A 17,723-nucleotide genomic window follows, 5' to 3' on the forward strand; every position below is an offset into this window, starting at 1 on the left:
CTTCAAAATTAAATGCTCAAAATACGAACCAACAAAAACATGTTTGTCATCCCTTTCCATAATGTGTTGAATAATACATATATGTGATCTGGTGCTCCTCTCAGCGGGGCAGTGTTGTTTGTTTGCACTGTTTATATACATATGATCATTAAAAAAATTGGCATTTTTCTGACCTGCTGCTACTATGGTTAGTATTTGGTTAGGTTTAGGCACTAACGGTTAGGGGTGGGAATCTTTGGGCACCTCACGATTCAATAACGATTACGATTCAGGGGCTACGATTCGATTATAAAACGATTATTGATGCATCTTTAATTTATGTATATTGATGCACTTTTTCACAATTCTTTTTGTCTCACTGAATAAGCATTCAACACTTGCAATTTTTAAAAACAGTGCATTTGTAATAAGAAACAGCTGAATTCATTTCCATTATATTTTATTAAACATATAAATGGAAATGCGTGCAAACTGGAAAGTTACAACTTCATTGTACGGAACCAAAGGTAACAACAGGTATCTTAAATCACAAGATAAAATGCGCAGTTAACTTAGAGTAACAAATGATTCGGTGGCGACAGACGTCCACGCATCACATGTAACTGTGTTCCTACCTGCCTTCAACAGCGAGGCCATGACTTCTGTTTTGGTTTGATGGTTGAGTGTCGGGATGGCCGTGTCGGTGAAATAGCATCGGGATGGGATGGTGTATCTGGGCTCCAATGTATGCAGCAGTGCCCGAAATCCCTGATTTTCCATGATGGAATAAGGACGCAAATCCTTGGCAATAAATGCCGCGAGGGCCTTCGTAATTCGCTTGGCCTTTTCAGATGAGGGTGGCAGCTTTCTAATTGCTTCCTCAATTGTTCTCTGGTCGGTAGCGCCACTAGTAGCCGCAGCAACAACAGCCTGCCGTCTCCCTGACTCCTCCGTCAGGTGGAATCGAGTTACATGGCTTCTCATGTTTGTTGTGTTGCCAAAGTATTTTATTTTAGCACGACACAGCTTACATATAACGTGGCTCTTGTCCAGTTCGCTTCCGCCGTCAACGTTGTAGAAGCCGAAGTATTTCCACACGTCTGCTTTTAAATTAGAAGGAGCTGTTCGGATCTCACGGCGAGGTGGGTGGCGGTCAACTATGTTTGTTTTCCTCTGTGCGCGTGTCGGCGTGTCCACTCCAGGTGCGCATCCCAAAGTGTCCCGGAGATGACGCGTACCGCGCTTCTTAGTTCTGCATCATTTAGAATCTTCTGTATTACTCTAATTAATCGAAATATGGACGTTTGTGAATCGATTCAGATTCGTCCACGTCCGAATCGCGATGCATCTAAGAATCGGAAATTTCCCCCACCCCTACTAACGGTACTTGGTTTAGGGTAGGGAATATGATTGCGGTTTAGAGGTTAATCAAAAACAGTGGTCAAAAGTCTGTAGAAAAATGGGAAACAAACAGTAGTGTCACACTGGTAGATAACCTATAGCTGCTGTTTGGCAGAAACCGTGCATGCCCAAAACCGCTACTTGTTTTAAAAATAATTGAACACTGCACTGTCAAAGTTGGTGCTGTGTCTTAATATATGGTTGGATATTTGCATTTGTCATTATATCAAATACAGTTATGAGGTTTTTGACCAGTAAATATTGAGATTTATTCTTGGGCCCAGCTCAGATGATTCATGACGTTACAAAATCATTTTAAAATGTTGCAGAGAAAAGTTGCAGCGGTGTGAACTGGTTGGTCTGAGCTCGACTGAAGTTGGCCGATGGTGTTACCTGCAACTCAGATGGCCAAATCACTAGTAGCTGCTTTTAGAACGTAAAGCACGTCATCCATTTCAACAGCCAGTAAGCTTGTAGTGAGGTTCAGTGGTCAAGTGAAAATGACCCACACACATACACATTCTTACTGACTGATTAATTGGTGCTGGTTATTTGTGTCATTGTGGCGTATTTATTATGAATACAGTCCATCTGATGCTCCTTTTGTTAATGTTTTTGTAGTTTCATCACTACTACAAACGCAACTGTAGCCATTATCTCACTATTACTATCCTCATTCATATTTTAAGAAGCTACAAATTATATTCAGCCACAAATTAAGCCTGAAAAGCTGGAAATCAGAACAGAAGTACAGAGTTGTTGCATAGAGATGATACATTGTCTCATCTAGTTACATTAGTGTGAGCCAGCAGGTTTTTAGAAAGTTGCAGAACAGTGCATTGCAAGTAGTTGCACATTTCAACTAGTCTCTTCACAAATCTTTGGTCTGAACTTTGCTTTGTCCATCACTGATTAGAATTGCCCTTTCTGAGGCAATAAGTGCATTGCATTACGTTATCATCAAATTACAGGTTAAAAGGTTTATTGCAGCTTTTTGTGCGCTCAGTTTTTCCTGTAGTTGAAAACATTTGGCCAGAATCTCTCTTTCTCCCCCTGTCTCTCTGTTTATCAGACCAAAAATGAGACAAGAACTACCTAGCCAGTGTACCCTGTGTTCCCTGTGCCTTGACTCCCGCCACCAGGAGACTATTTGCCAGGAGGAGAGAGGGCAGTAGCTCCGGTGATGGACAATCAGTGGTGGCTCCAGCAAGTCAAATTCAGTTAGCGCATACCCTAGCCCTGGAGGTCACAGCAGGCTGGTGGCAATTAGTAACAGAGCGTTTTTGAGTTAAGAATTAGCTGTACTGATTCAAACAACCAATTCTTTATTTAAGAAGTCAGACTAAATTACCTTGTCACTGTTTACCTTTTGCTCCGCTCTGTGTGGCACCAAAGATGCTCAATTACTGCACTTAATTCAGTGGAGGTGGGGCGGAGCTATAACATTTTGCCAACAGTTTGAGGATCCAATGGAGTGACAAGCACTTTTTAATACCTTTCATTGGTTAAGCATTTGTAAAACCCACATACAGACATAATGGGTGACCACTGGTCGTCTAAGGCCTTTGAGCAAGAAACAAAAGCTGTTCTTTTGAGGACAGTCTCTGGAGTCACTAACTACTTATTTTCCCTGATAATGCACATTTTCACCAGCAGAGCCGAGTTGAGATGTACTGTACGCTATTGTTTCCCATAAAAGTTTGGGTTAAGCCCTGGCTTCCCACTTGTTTCCTTTTCTGTCAGTTCTCAGCCACTCTGAATACCGCAGCAGTGGGCAAGTGTCTCACTTCATGCAGAAGTTTCTTCCCTCTGCTCATTTACTGCAAATTATTCCTGTCATGTACTTGCTGTGGTGTGACTGCCCCACACCTAAAGATCCCACCCTATAATTGTCTCACAAACAAATGCATCCTTTACCGTATAATCATCTGTGAGGGTGGTGGAGATTTGAGACTGCGTCACACTGCTTGCATTGCATTCTGCTTGATTGCACGAACACTTTGACCCTCTACTCATCTGACGCATAATTAGCTCAAGTCGTTACAACCACTAACGCTGACCTAAGTCAGATCCCACTCTGTGTACATTAATATTATTTCTTCAGAAGCCAGCAGGTTAAAGTTGTGCACATGCTGCTTTCATGACCTCCATAAGTATGCACCTATTCTTGTACACGCAGGCCTATAATTAATTTTCACAGTTTAAAAGTGCATCTTACTTGTTGCTATGTTATAATTTTTTTTTTTTACATTTGTAGAATCATGCACGTGTTGAGACACTTAATTATAACCTTCCAACCTTCTTTATATCAGTTCCTGCACTCTTTAAATATTTTATTATGTTCATCCTCTTAAATATTTCCAAAAGCAGTCATCAAAGATGGATAGTGGAAGATGAAACAATGTCAGTGTCTAAAACAATTAGGTCAACAAAGCTATTCCTGCGCAAAATCCACTGAGGAGACTTTTGTCGTAATGTGTAAATCATTTAGGTGCTGTATACACATGTGGTCCAGTTGTTCTGTAAGTAAATGTTCTAGTTGTTCTCATGCAGGACAGTGACCAACGAACAGTTCAAAATGAGGTGCAGCTTTAGCTATGACGTGGAATTCTAAAATTTCTCGGCTAACACTGGCACACTATCACAATTGAAATGTTTTTGCATCATTGTGATAAAACAGCGGTTAATGCCATGTGAGATGACATGTAAGGTTGTCAGCAAGACTTCGGTCGAGCACTTAAGCCCAGTCTCCACCGAGCAGTATAGTACCGTTCAGATCAGTTCAGTACGCATTTCTTTCCGTTTCCACTGTGAAAAGTTGTGGATGGCACCAATGGAAATGTTCCATACCATCCCCATTTTTGGTCCCCCCTCTGTTGGGGTACCTAGCACACAGATCTGGTACTAAAAGGTGGAGCTGTGAACACTGCAGTCTGTTGATTGGTCAATAGAGGACGGTCACTCTGCTCAGGGCTGAGTTGTGGCTGGTTTTGAGGCTCATGTAACCACTGTTCATAACGTGGAGAGTTTTATTAGTAACCTGCAACTTGACTGGTTGGCGGGGGCACACAAACCCAAAGCAGTGGTCCTACTTTTCAGTGTTTCAGTTTTTTGCCGCCTTTACTGAACAGCATATCCCTTTAACCCGCAGGCCACTTGAGGTTAAACATCACAACTCGATAAAGAAGCAAGTCCATGTGTGAGTGAAAGGGCAGCAGCTAGTAATAACAACAGGAATGAGAGAACTTTTGAAATTGCCTCAAACCTAGTTTGGCTGTTTGTACTAAAAATTTCTTGTTACTTATCAGCTGAAAAATACACAGGTACGATATATCTGCCATAAGATGATACAGCAACATGGCTGATTTATCAGTCTGGCTCTAGTAGTGGTGGCCAATCCAATTTGTTAGGATGTGGAAAGTAAACTCTGGGAACTCGTTTCATTTTTTCAGAATGATTGGATAAAGTTACAGAGGCTCGAAAGGAGGGGACGCCAAAAGTTTGGCACTCTGTTACATTTTGAGTGATAAGCTGATGGTTTAAAGAGAGTAACTTGCAAGGGTCAAGTATGTGACCTGTGTTGTGTGTATAGAAACGTATTTAACTTGTACTTTTTCTTCAAAGATGAGTGTTGGCCAGTAACATTACATGTAAGAGCATCTGAATATTCGGTACAAGTGATTGATAGTCCCCCCTTCTTCCTACTCCCTGGTGCTAAACTTTCACATTAGTAATTTTGTTCCTTATCCAAGTGCACTCACATCATCATCTATGTGACATTTTTGTCATGCTGCTGTGTAGAAAAGGGTGCTGCAGACGGACACTGTTGCCTTGGGGACCATCCACGGGGACCGGCAGAGCAGGCAAAGCTCTGAGACCACCTTTTCAAGTGGACTCAGGAATGGATAGGCATACAATGCCCGGGCGTGGTACACATTGCTCACACTAATCAAACAAACTGGACTTTAGGGTCAAGTGTACTCAGATCCAGGGTGTGTGCCTGATGTGAAAGCCCTCTAGGTCTACATAGAACAGCAAGTGGAAAACTACTGATGCCTGTTTTTGATGGCGCTGTGTGTGTTAACACTCTTCTCCTTCTCATTTATGTACAATTTTAATTCCACAGCCTGTGCACTTCAAGCAGGGGATCTCTTGCGTGGGCAATTCAATGCTGACAAGATAAGGCGGGAAATCTCACAAAGCACAGTCCCTGCACATCATCAACTATGATAAAACACGCTGTTCTGCCACTGATTGACAACCCTCCTACAGTTCTCAGCCTCTTTTACTTGCTGGGAGTAATTTACATTCAGTAGCCTGATAATTGGAGAACACTGTATACTCACAAAGCCTCTTCATGAGCACGTTGGCGAACCCAAAAATAAATAGGACATTCAAGTTGCTTCAGATAGCGCCGCACAAACGCCTCAGAATGATGCAGTTATACAGTTAAGATTGCTTTGGAACAAGTAAACTGATGATACCATATACATTTTGAACAATACTTGCCACTTTATGTACAGTATTCACATTCAGATGAGTTCAGATGAATTAGGAGTACACACCTGTGAAGTTGACATTGCGGATGTACTTGAGCAACAGTGTGCCATTTATGGTTTCCATCTTGGAGCAGAGGCCAACTTTCCCAGGGCAGAGATCTTTGTGCATGTTATGTAGAGCATGAGCCATGGCGTAAACTGCGTCAATCACAAACTGGACCTTCCCCTCTTGTTCGTAGGATGAGTCTTTCCCGATTCGCTCGTGGTCTAAAAGAAAACACAAAAATCATGACTTGATGAGTTTAAAAAATACAGCGGGTAAAATCATCGATTTAGTTTAACTTATATATGTTTGCATGCTGTGTTTTACCGCCTAAGTTGTCGCAGTCATGACAATCAAGCCAAGAATTTTTGATATAAATGACATAATATTCAGAACAAAAAAGCCGCTCCACAATCAGTCAAAAATGTAAGAACCAAACAATGATTGCTAGATGTGTAAAATCAAGCAAATGATAGCCTTTCAAGACACTTGATTACTCAATTGTGAACCCATCATTTCTTCACAATATTTAATTTATTTAGAGACTGGCGTTGAATCGTGCACGCTAACTGCTGATTATACGCCATTCCTTTTAGACATCAATCACACAGTCTCCTCTCACCAAATCCAAAAACGGTCTCATGTGCAGCCTTTCTCGTAATGGCCCGTCGATCACTGATGAGACCCTCTCAAGACTCTTCAACAAGTCTCTTTTGGTGTCACGTGTCCTAATCTGCCCATGTCAATAAAAAGTGCAGCCTTTGCAGTACTCTGAGGTATCATGTAAAGATTTTAACATGCTTAAAAATATCTTCAACAAAGGTTCTTCATCTCAAACCTAATTTGGAGATGTGCTTCAGTAAGTTTGAGAGCCCTCTCTGGATGCTCTCAGGTCTTGTTTATATGATCTCTTAGTGTTTATCTCCGCAACGTCATGTGCCACCTCACATCCATTAATCAAGAGTGCAGAGTGTGATAGAGTGGTAGAGGGTTAGTGGAAGACACGGCAAGACAGGCCTAATCATTCTTCAGTATTAATGTAGTTAGTTATGACAGGTGTGTATTAATCATAGCCGGGGCAGTTCTACTGCTTTGAAAATGTGTTACCCGCCAAGTAAGGTTTCAATTAGCGGCGTGATGCTTTTGTTAGCCAATGGCCCGCCAGATAGGTCGAGAAGAAAGAGTGACAGCAGGACACCATTACCGCTTTGAGAAACAGCACGATCTGACAGTAAGGAAACTGCAAGATTAGAAAAGTTTCAACCTTGAGGCTGAAAGTAGCTTGAAATACACCCCTTTCAGACATGTACCTTTTTACACTAATCTGATGGCAATTCAACATGTCTGTCTGACGTCTGAATAAGCACCGCGGTCACTTTTACATTAAAGTCAGGACAGAAATCTCACTAGGTGGGACCCTGTAGCCTTCTCTGTAGATGCTGTCAGATCAATGTAATGGCTGCAGCGACACCCACGTCTAACCGAGAGAGATGGAGATCGTGCTTCATCATAAATGTATCGCAGTCAGTTTAAGATGCTATATGAAACACTATTAAAGAGCCAATTTTGAGTTGTTGAGGAGGTTCTTCTCTTGTCAGATCAGTGTGTAAAACTATTTCTCCCCTCACGGTATAACCTGTGCAAAATAGTTTTTCTTTTTTTTTTATTTAAACCCACAGTAATACAACTCCTTTACATCCAGCATGTGACTCATAGGAATAAAACAAGAGTCCCAGGTCCTGTCATTCAATACTTCTAAACTGTCATACTTTATAAAACAGGTGGCAAAATGTGCTCTCTGATAACTTGATGATGAAATTCATAATTATCATTACCATCATCAAAACATATCAGTGGATTTACAGTGAGAAGTGGGGGTAAGTGTGCCTCGCTCTCACAACGATGGTTATTAATCAAAGCTTCAACCATCATTCAGCCACATTAAAATCCATCAGTGATGCAGCCTGTGAGAGATCAAATAATGGTCCTCTTCCAGCTATCATAACAGTTTTTTTTACTCACAGCTGTTCTCTGCTCTCTCTCTACTGCCAGATATTGCACAGGCATTGTGGCTCTTTCATTAAATGTGCTGTCATGTCTGAATGAAGCCGTAAGGAACATTAACATAATGTAACAACTGAGTGACCAAAAGCCATCACCTTCACAGACAGATGGAATCAGCAGTGTTGTATTTTCTTTGTTTAAACAGGGCTTTTAACACACATCAGAGTCAGCGTGGTGTTTGAATTTGGATGCTTTAATGTATCAGCTGCAGCAGATTTGCTTGTTCGTCAGTTGACCAAGTACATCTGAGGTGGGAAATTTTTTAACTGTCCTTGAGTCATGTCATTATTTATAAATCTACGCATAATGGGCCTCATTCACAAACAGTGTGTACCCACAAATCTGTGCTAACACCATGCATGCTAATGCTTTAGTCAGAAATCTGGGATTCATCGATATTTTCTTACTTTGATTTGTTTGTACTCTGCCAACAAATTTCGAACTATCTGAGACCAATGCGTATGCACAAATGATGAGGGTTTGGCTGTGTCAGAAAATGTAAACACACAACCTTTAACCAAATGCGTAGTTTATTAAAACAGTGTTCATTAAATAGGATTCAATAAACAATATTTAAAACTGGTAATTTACTAATTGCATGCACTTATTCATGCTCTTTTATTCACATCAAAGACTGATAAAATTAAAAACTCTGACTATAAATACTAAGTGTTCCAGTCCAAGCTTACAGTGGAGTTTTGGTTTTAATTTTTATTTATTTTTTATCTGCCTGTTATGATGGCTACTCCCACCTATTTTAGTGCAATGAAATTGTTATTATTATTGTTATTATTATTTTTATTAGTAACATCATCAACAGGCATCCAGGGTTTATAAAAGATTCTGATCTTCCTTTCAAGCACATGCTAAGGATGGCATTGCAGTCAGTGCCTACAATAGAGAGTGCATCTTCAGAGACCGACATTAGATGTTTATCTCCTTGAAACCTGAGAAAATTGGCTTGATTTCTTTTAAAAACATGGGAAGAAGCAATGAAAAGAAGGAGTGACCCCAAAAGTTAGCAACAAATTAGTTAAAAGAGAAAATTTAGAAGAAATATTAAAAAAACAAACAAGGAAATGACCTGGAAAGAGTGTTTGAAAAAATATAATAATTCTGTAACATAATTTTAAAAATGTATTATTATTAATATAGTTTTTCCCTAGTTTTTTTTTCTTTTTCCCAATTTTTTAAATAATTTTCGAAATGTTTTTTTTTTTTTGCAAGCTGTGGGACATTTCTTACCAATTTGCTAATTGCCTTTTTTCCCCCATGTTTTTGAAAGAAATCACTCCAATTTACTCTGGATTCAAAGGTTTAAATCCTTGCAAAGGGCGTCTGAAAGCAGCACAAGCAAAGTGATGTCACTCCAGGGTTCAAAGAGTTAAAGAGAGAGAGACGAACAGCTCATCAGCTGTTTTGGACTGCCATGACATTCACAGACACTCACCGATGGCCCAACACTGATGTACCTTTTAAATGTGGGAGGAAACTTCCATGACACACTTCTAGGCCAACATATTTCCTTATATAGAGAAATGGGGGCGTGGCAGTGTGCTGATTGCAAATAGTTTAGAGTGATTTTGATTCACTAGCATGCGCAGCGTGGTAAAAGAAAAATCAGCTTGGGCACACGTGTCATGAATACGATACTAACTTTGCGTGCAAACTTATGTTATGGCCAGAGTGAAAACATCTCTTTGTACATATGAATGAGGCCTATTGTGTTTTATTGTATGTAACTTTCATAACTTGATTCTTAAAGCTCAAAATAACAAATTTGTGAGAGAATTAGCAGAACAGGAACACTTCTATCCCAGATTTTAGTGCCGGTACAGCAGTGATGAAAAAATGTATAAATATAGACACTCCACATGTGCTCTGCTTGAACCATCTTTTATTTACACCCAATTTGAACACCACTTTACCTTCATACTAATGTGTTGCTTATTTTCCTCTCAATGAATTCACGAGGACTACAATTTACAGAAGATGCACAGAATCTGAAATTAGTTATCTGCAGTGTTATTTCCTGTGAACGCGACAGATAAGTTGTTTGAGAGACACTTTGCACTGCTTTGTCTTCAGCATACCTCTAGAAAGCTGCTAACCAATCCCCCCTGGAAATATGATATATTTTGTAGTTGGAAACAGTGACACTTGAAGTGACAGATAACATTTGACACTGTCTCATTCTTTGTGGTAATGTCTGAAGAGCTTATTGATGTCAAACAGAAAACACTGGCACCCTGTAATGGAGGTTCATTTGTATGAACACAGTCGATGGTCTGTCTTAGTCAGTCTGTTTTCTTGTGCTTTGGAGGTTGATGCTTTTTTGGAATAATTAAACCTTCTGATTTTGAACTCAGCTTGAGGGGAAAATGTTTGTAAGTTATAGAGTAATTTGTATTACATCACCTAATTTCATGTGTACCATCAGAGAATGACTTGAAAGAGTATTTCTGAATAATAGCTCATGTCAGTAACACAAAAAAGTGGAGAAAGTGGCCATAATCAATTTGGTGTGCTAATGGGTGTGCTCTAGTGAAAATTGGCCACAGTGTGCTTTTGCAGGCAGTTTCCTAATTACTGAAATGTTGTTATTGCCCTGACATTTTGTAATAATCACACATAAATATCTAATTTAAATGATCTGTTTACTGTCATCAAGGGAGCCGTATCTCAGTCCTCTGTTCCACTGCTTTCAATTAAGGTTAACTTCCATGTTGCTCAACAAATGCCTGGCCTTTCCACTGTCTCATGCACACATTTGTGGCCAGACGAGCACACAATACAAGACGACGTCGCAGTGCATCCTGATCAGATAACAAAAAGCAACACGAGGCAGTGATAAAGCGGAATCAGGTTTTGTTTGTACACCTTGTAAGATGTGGCAGCCATTTCTTATCTCAGCCGAGACACTTCATTTTAACAAGGCTAGCTATAAACAGATGAATAGTTTTTGTTTGTCTTGTTGTTATTATCTATATACTCCCCCGGTATTTGATCGCTAAGAAGAGGCAATTTAACATCAGTGACAGGGCTCTGAATGTTTAAGCAGCTTGAATATTGCCAGTTATTCTGTAAATGTGTGCTACAGGCAAAGTGAGGCGTGGACAGGCAGTCTGTCTCTTTATGTGGCTGTCACAGCCTCTCTCGTTTTAATGTCTCTTGCTCTTTGAACCACGCTCTTTCCATCCCTCATTTACGCATAAATATACAAAGACATTTGGCTCATTAATGGCAAGTTGCTTCAGAGGTTTGCCCTGTCAGCCTAAAGCCAAAGGGTCCAGTATTGTTGCACATTCTCACTCTCAACTTGTCAAATGCCAACACATGGTCATGGCCCTACATGTCAAACTATGATGCTCTAGGTAACCCTTCAGCATTAGTTTAAGATACTCTGGGACGGTGTATCAATTTGCACTTGTTACGCGCATCGTGTCTTGTTATAATAACTTTCAGTTTTCACAGGAAATGTAGAGTTTCTGTTTATTAAATGCAAACAGTCTCTTTTCAGAATTAGAATGCAGGTAAGAAAAGGCTGAGGCAACAGAAGTACGTGGTTCGGTTTAGAAAAACCATCAAGGTTTGGCTTAAAATACGTAATTTCCTTTCTAGCATAAGGTAACATTACATGATATACATCACTAGAGTAGTATGCTAGATATACAAGCACACTATGCTGTTATGAGAATAACTCAATTGACCTTCAGTTGATTGATTCGATTGACTCATCTCTTACTTCTTTTAAATCAAGGTTGAAGACTTTTCTGTGTCGCTGCCTTTTATTAAATCAAATATTTATTTAATTAACTGCACTGCAACTTTATCCTTGCACTTTAAATCTTTTATTTTCTATTCTCTATTTTTTAGATTAATTGTTTTTAGATGTCCTCTCAATTTTTTTTAAAACACCGTTTTGAATCATTTTAAATAACCTTTTTATCTCTTTACTCTTTTAGTGTAAATCTGTATCCTTTATAATGTTTTTATTTTATGGCTCTGTAAAGCATTTTGAAATACCTCAGTGTATGAAATATGCTATACAAATAAAGCTACCTTGTCTTTTGGTTCCACAATGGAAGTGAGCAGTTGGCTCCTGGGTGAAAGTCCATAGTTTGTTTGACTCATCCAGGTCCTGCCCTGTGCAGACAATTGTTCGGAGTGTTAGAAAATGCCACCACCTGTTGCGTCTCATACCGCCGCTAAAGAGTCCCTTGGTGCGTCTGTGTCTGATGCAACCACTGACTGAGCATCGGTATTTGACGACTTGGGAGTGAAACTTAGTTGTGTAAAAAGGTTGCATAGTTGGGTTTCTTGTAATTCTCCAGTTTCCCCTCACTGTCCACAGACATGCAGGTCAGGCTGACCAGTGGTTTCAAACCATTTTGGCTTTTGACTTGCAAAAAAAAAAATTGTAAAAGACTTGTAAAAAGATTTTAGTTTGTGAGCCACACAGGTAGACTGAACATTTGAAGTTGTATTTTAAGTCTGTTTATAAGTGTTTTTTGTAACGGCTGTCTCATTTTCTGACAGTATAGTAACTCAGTGGAGATGAGGATGGAAATAGAGAGGGAAAGGAGGCAAGAATGAGAAAAACTCAAGGCTATATGTGGCAATATTTGCTATTCTTTCGTCTCAAATGGATGCTGACTGCTGATAATATGGCTCTATTAGACGTCATGCTGCAAACCCACTGTTGGCTCATTGTCCAGTTTTTAATGCACATCAGATGCAAAATCTACACCCAGTAATCTACAGCTGTGACAGTGATGATTATCCGACTGTAGAGAAGTGACTGTAGTGTTAGCTTAAGGCTAGCGTTTTGCATTTAGATTTATGAACTTGTAATTTTATTGCCATTTTTTTGCCTCTTTATCCTTGGCATGACCACAGCCAATAATTAAAACAGGCTTTCTGGGGAGGAAACACTTGTTGATACTCTGCACCAAGGAGTGTTTTTCCTCCTTTTATTTTTGTTAAATTTGAATTAAATGACTGAACCTACTTTAAATTACTTCATCATGTACGGGAAAATAACATGGAAAACCCATCAGACAGAGGTATTATTAAAGGCAGATTATCTTTATATGTCTTTAAACATGTCTGGAGGGGATCACGATAAAACTATTAAACTCATTTTAAGGTTCATCCTTGCATACTGGGTTTTTACTAAAACATTTAACATGCTTTAATGTTCAAAATTAACTTTATTTTCCTCACACTGTCTGTGCAAGACCACCTGTGTTCACCCTCTGTCTGAAACACTCGCTTTCAGCACCTGTCTCTTCAAGCAACCCCTTTAGAAAAAGCCCAGTCTGCTCTGACTCGCTCTTCCGTATCGCCACGTCTCTGCACCTTCTTTGCAGCTGGGGTAATGACTGTAACAGAAAATAGCGGCACTTTCTACTGTGAAAAATCCCCAATAAAAGCTTCTAAACAACAGGACATGTTCCAGCAGGAGGGGAGAAATTTGTATCGGCAACCAAGATTACATGTTTCCCTGACATTAGCATGTAGCTACATGTAGCAGGAAACACTCACAGTAGCATGCCCAGAGAAGATGACCATGGGAAGAAATCTGTCATGAGCTGACATCAGCTTGTGTATTTAGCCTGAGGTTTTTCTCACAGGGATTACGTCTACATAAGATTAAATCATTATATTGTAACATTATATATACATGAAATAAGGAAAAGCAAAATAGGTCCCCTTAAAGTAGACGGTCTGGTCACATACATCCCCACCTTCCCACCATCTCCACTGGTCTGCAAAGCCACTTAGTGCCAGATCTGAGAACCCCTGTGTTATACAAACTCTTTAAATATAATTGCACAATTATTTTTTTCCAACTATATTTCTGACAGGTGTCTAATACTTTTTCATTATCTGTGTAGAAAAAATGACTGCAAATCTTTTTGATCTTACACTTCCTGTGGATTATTAAATCTTTAATAGTAGTAAAAGTAGCACCTTTGATGTTTAATTTTATCTGACATCATCCCTCTGCATAACCTGAAGAAATACTAGAACACATCCATGTTTAGACACGTGTTGTATGTTTAAAGAGTTTATTCCTCTCAAACGTGGCTCCAGTTGGCTGATGGATGGATACAAAGGAGGGTAACTGGATTCTGAGATGTGCTGCTGGAAGGTTAGTCAGCAGTGCAAAACAAGCATGGATGTGAATGAAGATAAAACCTTGCGACTCTATCTTTTCATCAGCGCTTTAGGAGTTTTCATCATGGCAAACCTTGAGACTCTGAAAGAACACAATGATCCAGACAGCTCCAGGTCACAGTGTATGTTCATTCAAGGTGGAGGGGTGAAAAAAATTTGATTTTATTACTTGTGTGCACTGTGATTTCTTTCTTTGTGTTGCTCAGAATTATGGGCCTCTGGGCTAATAATGTGCTTAGCTGATGGAACAGACTGGATGGGTCTTTTTTCGTCGGGCAAAGCTCATTTCGACATAATGGGTGACTGTAGGAGGGGTAACTGTTAAACAACTAATTGGCAACTATTTTAAAAATTGATTTTTTTTTTTTTGTAAGAATATTTTCACCCTTTTTTATAGTAAATGTCTTTGAGTTTTGGCCTGTAGGCAGGACAAAAGAAGCTATCTGAATCCGTCATCTTGAGCTCTGGAAAACTGAAGTGAGCATTTCAGCACTTTCAATAGAGCAAATAGTTGATTGACTCTGAAAATAATTTTAAGTTGTGGGCCTTGTCATGTGTATTAAATTATCTAATCTAGGGATGCACAATATATATATGGCCGATAAATTATCCACTGATAATGGGACATCTTTACAATTATGCAGTATTCCGATGATTAAAAATTATAGCCAATAACTAGCGCCAACAATACGAAGCCAGACTGCTCTCAATGACTTAACAAGGGCAGCATCTTCACACTCGACACAGCGAGTGGTGGTACATGTACCTTCAAACTTGGTTTGCGAGCTGCCAATAAACACAGAGAAGAAAAACAACAACTGCAGCATGCTATCTAGAGGGCAAACCAGGTCACGGTGTAGACGTCTTTCACAGTTTCAAAGGAAGACAACAAGATTCCAACGAGGGTCTGATCTGCAATTGTCCGACACTGGTAAGACACAGCGCTGAAGGACCGTCTCCAGAGTGTTAGTGCCAGCTAGTTAGCAGCAACGGCTTACATCCAACACCAAGCTTCTAAAAGACTTGACTCAAAAAAGCAGCTAATCGCTAACTGTAGCATCACATGGTTAGCGATTATTAATAAGTTTGAGTTGAGTGTTAATGTGTGAGGTGAATCAGTAGCGCATTGCTATTCTGCTTGGTAGTTGTAGGCTGGTCTATCGTGGGAGGGTTAGTCAGAGCCTTGGTGTGTTTGTAAAAATGCAGAGTTATGATATAAACATTTCATACAGCAGATGTAACACGGACCTACCGATGTGCATTCAATTCTAATGCATTCTAATGTGGCTTTAGTGAGGGGTTTGGCAAACTTTGGTCGACATCCATTACAATCCCCTCCCATTTCCTTATTCTAATTAAGGAGATTGGGCATTATCATCCCTGTGACAAAAATAGACCACAGTGCTTGTCATCACAGCCTCCAAAGACACAGTCGCTCAGATGGAGTGAACCCATTGTTGCAGCTTGAAGCTATGGATGGCAAATGAGCTCAAACTGCCTTTAAACAAGAATTAATTATAGGAAATGTCTAAGGTAAGAAATTGAGGATAACAAATTACTTTTAAATGGGGATATCTGTCCTCCATTGCTATCATACAGAGTAATTATTCTAAAGCACTGCAGGTCAGTCCTAATTTCTCCACAGTGAGGGGAACATGTCTTTGCTGCTGTCTGGCTTATCTTTTACGTGAACCTTCATATCTTTGTTGCATCTCAAGAGAATCAAAGAGGTGAACGCTGCTTAGTTGCAGGTGGTGTCCTTGATGTTCTCAGTGAGCAATCCACGTCAGACAATTGAGCAGGCATGTGCTCGTGTCTTGTAGCCTTGATGACTCATGTCTGCAGGGATGCAGAGCAACAGAATGACTCAAGCCAGTTTGCTTTATTCAAATTTTGAACTCCAGTGGGTCCTGAAATGACGTGAACAAGACGCAAAGCACCTGCAGAGGATTTTATCTTTGCCAAAAGCCCAGTTAGACAGAAAACTTTAATTATAGGACATCCTGCGTGAAGTGACATAGCTGTTGGCAAAATGCTCTCCTCTGTGTTCCACTTTGTAGTATGTTTCATGTTTTAAGACACAGAAAGTATTGAAAAGTCACCTGGAGTGCTTTTATGCAGTCGTCTGCTCATCCCACAGTAATGATGATTGATGTGTCAGCCCCGCTCATTTCTGAGCGATGCAGCTGTGGTGAGAAATCTCGTGCCATGATACCGTGCGTCGTTTTTTCTATTATTGCCAATTTGTCTCTCTTTTCACAAGTTATCGGTTGTATCAGCCGATTCTCTCTCATTGTGCTCGGCAAAACAGGATCATGTTTTATGGTTCAGCAGCGTGAAATGGTGTGATGTACAGTGAAAGGTCTGAGCAGATCAGATAGCAAACTTGAGAATTATTGGATTCAACACAGCATACAACTCACAACTGAACCAGAGAGAGAGAGTAAAACTTCTTTTTGTATTCCCTACAAACCTCAACTGTATAATTGGTACCTGTAACCAGGAGTTTCTGGGGTTCTGCTTATTCTGCTGTAGGAACCATGTTGTTTGGCAAACTTTATCAACTCGATGGCACAGTTTTCTTATTTGAAGCTAAAAAGGAGTCAACTGATACTGTTTTTGTTATGTGACTTAATTCATATGCTCCTAACTTTGCAAACATAAATGGATTACATGTTTCTTTTTGCATTTTATTAGAGAAATACAGTCAAGCTAGGTAGTATACTGGAATTTACGGTTCGCTAAAGCCTTCCCCCAAACAGCAATTGTCCGATCTTAGCTTACCGTGGCTGCTAGAAAGCCTGTTCTGTGGCATTGTTAAGAAGTGTGAAAAACACATCTGTAGTGTAGTGTGTGTGTGTTTGCTTGTCAAACTCCAACACTGACAGGAGAGGAGAAGCAGAACAGTGTGCCCTTAGACGACCCCAAAATGCAGCAGAGGCTCTTAGCACAGTAATCAATTACATGACTATTTCGGTACAAACATTTACTCGCCAGTGTGGTGGAAAGCCTTCCAAGATGTACTCACCAAACAGAAAACCTACCTGCGTTTGGCGCTTGGCGGGTGTTAATTTCCAGCCCTGATTGCAAATGACCTATTTTGGCGGCAGACAAATGAAACATTTTGCTGGTACGTTTGGTATCAGCATTTTTGGGACCTGCCAAGTACGTTAAGACCCGGGCCTCACTGCATATGTGAGTAGCGTGTGACGGCTTCCTCACTTATCTGCTGCAACTGTTCACACATAGTGTCGTTGCTGCAGAGCTGCCTGTTTTTACTGTATCTCCACAATTAAAAGCTGATACTCCATTTGTTGACAGAGGTGTGCAAGCCTCCTCACCCCACTGTCCCTCTTTCTCTCTCCTTCTCTGTTCATCATAAGACTACTGCTGTGGTAGTGTCGAACAGTTGGTGAGAGACCACCTGCACGCACATGCACAGCCATGTAGGTAACTGTTAGCATCGCACGACTAACGTTATCTAAAGTTTATTAACAGGTTTGACGACAGAGTTGAGCTGTTTCAGTGTTGGTGTGAGTTTGTTGGGACTGTTG

At 40.1% G+C, this 17,723-nt stretch overlaps 1 protein-coding gene across 1 annotated transcript in view; it reads right to left on the bottom strand.

The window, feature by feature from the left end:
• Positions 1–17,723, bottom strand: part of LOC117258649 (metabotropic glutamate receptor 4-like) — a 204,748-nt gene that overhangs the window by 25,239 nt on the left and 161,786 nt on the right. The window contains exon 6 of the mRNA XM_078169872.1: positions 5,946–6,146. Coding sequence (XP_078025998.1) covers positions 5,946–6,146 — 201 coding nt within the window. The remainder of the gene's footprint in view (positions 1–5,945; positions 6,147–17,723) is intronic.

This window comes from Epinephelus lanceolatus, chromosome 8, assembly GCF_041903045.1.
Source record: "Epinephelus lanceolatus isolate andai-2023 chromosome 8, ASM4190304v1, whole genome shotgun sequence".
Lineage (NCBI taxonomy): Eukaryota > Metazoa > Chordata > Actinopteri > Perciformes > Serranidae > Epinephelus > Epinephelus lanceolatus.